This window comes from Garra rufa, chromosome 21 (assembly GCF_049309525.1).
Source record: "Garra rufa chromosome 21, GarRuf1.0, whole genome shotgun sequence".
NCBI lineage: Eukaryota > Metazoa > Chordata > Actinopteri > Cypriniformes > Cyprinidae > Garra > Garra rufa.
Window position 1 is genome coordinate 5,459,442 of NC_133381.1, and position 6,527 is coordinate 5,465,968.

At 28.2% G+C, this 6,527-nt stretch overlaps 1 protein-coding gene across 1 annotated transcript in view; it reads right to left on the reverse strand.

The window, feature by feature from the left end:
- LOC141296256 (tyrosine-protein kinase Src42A-like) overlaps positions 1 to 5,374 on the reverse strand; it is a 16,381-nt gene extending 11,007 nt beyond the window's left edge. Inside the window, exons 1-10 of the mRNA XM_073827523.1 lie at positions 5,245 to 5,374; positions 4,926 to 5,081; positions 4,769 to 4,837; positions 3,452 to 3,520; positions 3,201 to 3,274; positions 3,051 to 3,117; positions 2,528 to 2,581; positions 573 to 667; positions 365 to 470; positions 5 to 135 (exon numbers count right to left, since the gene is read on the reverse strand). Coding sequence (XP_073683624.1) covers positions 5 to 135; positions 365 to 470; positions 573 to 667; positions 2,528 to 2,581; positions 3,051 to 3,117; positions 3,201 to 3,274; positions 3,452 to 3,520; positions 4,769 to 4,837; positions 4,926 to 5,081; positions 5,245 to 5,265 — 842 coding nt within the window. The 5' untranslated portion in view covers positions 5,266 to 5,374. The remainder of the gene's footprint in view (positions 1 to 4; positions 136 to 364; positions 471 to 572; positions 668 to 2,527; positions 2,582 to 3,050; positions 3,118 to 3,200; positions 3,275 to 3,451; positions 3,521 to 4,768; positions 4,838 to 4,925; positions 5,082 to 5,244) is intronic.
- Positions 5,375 to 6,527: the final 1,153 nt, after the last annotated feature.

Consider the following 6,527-nt stretch of genomic DNA (forward strand, 5'->3'; position numbering starts at 1 on the left):
TGGAATTAAAACGTACTCAGGGGTTGTTGTCTTTCCTTTAAATGCAGCTTCATGTCCGGCCAGAAGAATAGTTTCCAGAATAATTTTAGTTGCGCTGCCTCCTTTCATCCGGGACGATCCGCTGATGGCCTCAGCCTATGAAGAGAAACCAGAGGTGCAACAAGAGCGTCATTACTGCTCATGATGGGTAAACACTCCTTAAACATTAGTAAGAAATTTCACTTTTACATTTTCAATAATGTTAGTAGTGCCTGCTTGTGCAGCCATTATTATAATGTCCTGGGTGCTTTCCAGTGGTTACTAGGCTGGTTGCTAAGGTGTTGCATGTGCACAGATGTGTTTATGCCAATGCAGTGTCTCATACCCCCAATACAGGATTCAGGACGAACGCTTTCTTATGCCTCTGCTCTGCAGTCATCCTCTCTGCAACGTCTTTAAAGTGAAACGAGCAGTCCTGCATTGGTTCACTCCTGGCAGGATGGCAAGAATGTTGTTGAATATATGTAAATATAAGATGAGAGGTGGTAATATGCAGAAAGCCATTGTTTGCATTGAGTAGGTCAATGCAATACCTCGCCATATGTACAGGATTGAATCCCAGAAGCACTGGAGTAAAGACGTCTAAGTGCTTCAGACAAAAATCCAGTTGCCCAGCAACAAATGGTGCCTTTGACACAGAACAACATCATGAGGTGCATTCACAGCTGACCCGCAGACGGCTTTGATAAAAGCTTGCGTTAATGTTACCTACATACGTCTGAAAGAAATCACTTGGAAACTGCAGACATTTCCTACAGTGCATTTCAGATAAAAGGTACAAAAGCTGTCACTGTGGCAGTACTCTTTCAGAAGGTGCACTTTTGTACCTTATTTACCTCTAAAAGGTGCTTTTTAGTACATTAAATGTATATATTTTTGAAAGGGTACCACCAGTGACAGCTTTTGTGCCTTTTTTCTGAGTAGTTCAGTGGTCAACATCATCAAAATCACATTAGTTTTTATCTATAAAGTATAAAACTGTGCAATTCATTTTTGTATGTCTTTGTTTTTTATTTGTTGTAGGGTCCATATATTATTATTATTATCATTTAATTAATATTATTAAGCAATAATAATTTTAATAATAATAATAATTATTATTATTATTATTATTAATACTATTATTATTTTTGCTGGTTAAACTGACAGCTGTTTTTTAATAAATTCAGCAAAAATCACACTATGAAAAATAGTAAACAGTACATACAATAATTTACAACAATTTGTTATAAGTAAAAACAGGGCAATTTATTTTTGTATGTCTTTGTTTTTAATTATTGTAGGGTCCATGTATTACTAGTATTATTAATATTATTAAATAGTAATAATAATTATTATTAATAATAATATTCTAATATTTTTAATTAATAATTATTATGATGTTTGCAGGTTAAACTGACAAATAAACTGATATATTGCCATTTTAGATTTATTTTAAATTGAACAAATATCTACAACAATTTGTTATTGTATGGTCCATGTATTACAAGTATTTTTATTTAATTAATATTATTTAACAATAATATAACATAATATAATGTAATTATTATTATTATTATTAATTTTATTATTACTATTATTATTATTATTTTAGTAATAATTAATAATAATTGTTATTATTATCATTATTAATAATAATAATTATTATTACAATTATTATTTTTTACTAATAATTAATAATAAAAATAATATTATTATTATTTAATAATAATATAATAATAATAATAATAATTATTATTATTAATAAAAACAATTATTATTGTTGTTGTTGTTGTTGTAGTTGTTGGTATTGGTATTGTTATTATTATTATTATTATTATTATTATTATTATTATTATTATTATTATTATTATTATTATTATTATTTAATTAATACTTAATGTGATGTTTGCAGGTTAGACTGACCCAACTGGTTTTAATACAAAATTTTAGCAACAATCACACTATGAAAAATAGTAAACAGTAGCCATTGCAAATATTAAACCGATCAATTATATTATTATAATTCAATTATATAGTATTACATAATAACACAATTATTTATTACAAAATTTTAAATAAATATGAGAACCTATGATAAATAAAATTGTAATATATTTTTAATTTCATATTTAGGTTTATTTTAAATTGAAAAAATACACAACATTTTCTAACTATGTTTAATATTTTAATTTTCACAAACTATGCTGTAGTAATAATTTTTTTTACTTTTTAACTTTTTAAATGTTTTTTTGCATTTTTTTTATTATTTTTTACCAACATTTTCTAATTTTATTTCATATTTAAATTTTCACAAACTAACTATACAGTATACGGTATTTTTTTTTTTTTAAGTTTAATGTTATTTATTTACTTATTTAAATATTTTATTTGATTTTATTTTTGAAAAATTCAAATGACTATAGCCACCCTAAAATACAAAAGACTTAACCCAGAGCACTACTGATTCAATATTGTGATTGGAGAAAAACAATAGTGTCATTCATACCGACATGCCACAGGATATTCCAATGAACAAGACACGCTTCTTTCCTGCACAAACCTGTTAGTGCAAAAAGAAAACAGGAAATGAAGTAAAATAATGTATCAGTTTAAATATATCAAGCTCTATGACTGTCCTTAAGCATAATTAATATCATTTCTCAAATATCTAAACATCTAATAGTACTTTACCTCATTTACTTTGACTTGATTTTCAAATAATAAAATGGGTGACGTATAATCAAGGACTGACCTAGAGACATGGGGTAAGCAATATTGACTTGGGCCTATAAGCAACACCCCAGCAAGAACATAGTCATGTGTTAAAAAACCATTTCTAACATTTTAGTAATCACATAGCAACAACCTGGCAACCGCCCAGAGCTCTCTGGCACTGGGGTGTTGAGCACAGGTGCTGCTCACATGTTCCTCTGAAAATGTCAAAAAATGTTCATCTCTGCTTAGGATGATGAAACTGATTTATTACTACGGTAAAGCTTCATCGCTTGACTCTTTGTTCTTGTATTCACCTTGTCCAGTGTGCGAGCTCCCAGCGCCGGGTCGTCCTCTGGAGCCTCCTGTGATGTCAGCAGGGCCCTTTTGAAAACATAGTCCTGAAATTCTGCAGTGTCACACTGGAGTCTCGTCTTATGCATCAAACAGACAGACTGTTTATTTACCTGTCACCTCCAGCTATGATGTACGAACAGATCTGCTTCAGTTTTTGAGCTTTCAACATCTCATTAAAGGATGTCTAAGGTATGAAATATGATATGACAAATTTAAAGAAGAAATAACAGTGGGAAAAATGTCAGATAGGTAAACATACAGTAGTTTTTTATTTTTTTATTTTTTATTTTTTTATTCTAACTGCTATTGATTTGGTTTTATTTATTTATTTACTGTATTTATTCTTTTTTAGACTCTATACCACCAAAAGAAATGCAATACGGCCTGATGTTCCACAGCCACTTAATACAATCAAACTCTCCTCTGGGTCCTGCAGAAACAAATCAATTATTATGTTTTTATCATTTTTACATTTTTTTAAGAGCATTCATACAATTTATTACAAGAAAAAAAGAAAAAGAAAAAAAAATTATATATATTATATAATATATATACTTACACTACCATTAAAAAGTTTGGGATCAGTAATGTTTTTAAAGAAGTCTCTTATGCTCATCAAGGCTGCATTTATTTGATCAAAAATATAGAAAAAATCAGTAATATTGCTAAATGTTATTACAGTATAAAATAATGTTTTTTATTTTAATATACTCTAAAATATAATTTATTTCTGTGATGCAAAGCTGAATTTTTTATCAGCTGTTACTCCAGTCTTAAGTGTCTCTTGATCCCTCAGAAATCATTATAATATTCTGAATTATTATTAGAGTTATCAATTTCGGAAACAGTTATTTTTTGTAATCTGTGATTTTTTTTTCAGGATTATTTGATTAATAACAAATTAAAAAGAACAGCATTTATTCAAAATATAAATATTTTCTAAAAATCTAAATCTATGCTATCACTTTTTAATAATTTAACACATCCTTGGTGAATAAAAGTATTCATTTCTTTCAAAAAAGAAAAAAAATGTAAACATTTACTGAGCCCAAACTTTTAAACAGTAGTGTATATTGTTAGAAAACCCTTCTATTTAAAATAAATGCAGTTCTTTTTAACCTTTTATTGATCAAAGAACCCTAAAAAATATTAAGCACCACAACTGTTTTCAACACTGATAATAAATCAACATATTAGAATGATTTCTGAAGGATCATGTGACACTGAAGACTGATATAATGATGCTGAAAATTCAGCTTTGATTGCAGAAATAAATTACAATTTAACAGATATTCACATAGAAAACAGAATACAAAATACAGAATACAAAAAATATTTTTCTGTATTTTTGATCAAATAAATGCAGCCTTGATAAGCATAACAAACGTCTTTATATATATATATATATATATATATATATATATATATATATATATATAATATATATATATATATATATATATATTATATATATTACAATTTAATGTGATATAAATAATATATATAAATATAAATGAATCGTTAAATAATTACATAAAATAGACATTAAATAATAATTCACATTTAAATAAAACAATAATTAATAAAAAATAATTTAATTAAAAAATATAAATAAAAATATTTCTAAATTTAAACAGTTGTTATTTAAAATAGAGGCCTTTTAGTTCATATTACTGACCCTCAGCATCATTTCCACCCTCTTTGCAACATCCACCATTGTTTGGATGACAGATGAACTATATAGCCTCTAAAAACAAAAAGCATAGGTCAGCTTTGCATGGAAAATTCTTGCTAGAAACATAATGACTATCCTGTTTAAAACCAATAGGCCAAACCTGATGAAATGGATCATCATTTATTTTCTTCTCAAAAATCTCAGCATCGCATCTTCTCAGTATTTGCACCATCTGTTTGCTGTTCGCTCTATCAATATCTCGGCTGATGGGGTTGCATTTCTCCGTGACGGGTAAAGAGTGCTCGTAACACGACTGCTACGTTAGACAGAAAACCCAGCACTTAAGATTAACAGCATCACTCAGGAGCTCCTGTAATTACATTTTAGCTTACGGGGAGGAAGATTTGTTGGTCTATTACCAGCTATGGGACATTTGAAATGAAAGCACAGCCAGTTAACAGTGTTCAGTTTTCACTCACCTTCAAGTCATCCATGTTCATCAGACTCCAGTGTTTCAGCGTGTACTCTGATTAATGCAGTGTACTGTAAACATGCATGAAAATGCAATGCACTGAGATCGCTTGAAAGAGAAAAAGCCCTTCACTAAGCACAAAGCGAGCAGAACAAAGTTCACCAAATGAAATTTGACCCGTCAGCAGTAAAAAAAAAAAAAAAAAACTGTTCCCTTTCTAAAAGATGGATACTGACACACAGTGGATTATTTGGTTTATATTACAACTGTATATTCTATTCTATTCTATTCTGTATTATTATGGTATTAAAGTAGTATTCTATTCCATTATTGTATGTCAATGTTCTTTTTCTGATCAGTTGTCTTAGCTGTATTCTATAGTATATTACTATTCTATTATGATCAGTAGTCCAATCAGGATTCTATTCTAATCTGTTCTAATCTGTAATCTGGTATATTCATATTCTGTTATGGTATAATATGTATAGTCAAAGCAGTAGTCTATTCTAGTCTGGTATGATCAGTAATCAAAGCTGTATTCTGTTCTATTATATCCATTATATAATTATCAAGATATATTCATTTTCTTTTATGGTATAATCTGTAGTCAAAGTGGTATTCTATTATGTTCTGTTATATTCTATTCTATTTTATTATATTATGGTATAATCTGTAGTCAGTAGTAGTATTCTGTTCAGTTCTATTTTATTCTGGTATGATCAGTAATCAAAACCGTATTCTTCTCTATTATGGTATATCCATATTCTATTATGGTATAATCTGTAGTCAAAGCATTATTCTATTCTATTCTATTCTATTCTATTCTATTCTATTCTATTCTATTATGATCAGTAATCAAAGCTGTATTCAATTCTATAATGGTATATTCATCTTCTATTATGGTATAATCTGTTGTCAAAGTAGTATTCTGTTCTGTTCTATTCTATTCTGTTATGATCAGTAATCAAAGCCAAAGCAGCATGCTATTCTATTCTATTCTATTCTATTCTGATCAGTAGTTAAAGCTGTATTCTATTCTATAATGGTATATTCATCTTCTATTATGGTATAATCTGTAGTCAAAGTAGTATTCTGTTCTGTTCTATTCTATTCTGGTATGATCATTAATCAAAACCGTATTCTACTCTATTATGGTATATCCATATTCTATTATGGTATAATCTGTAGTCAAAGCATTATTCTATTCTATGCTATTCTATGCTATTCTGTTCTATTCTATTCTATTCTATTCTATTCTATTCTATTCTATTCTATTCTGTTATGATCAGA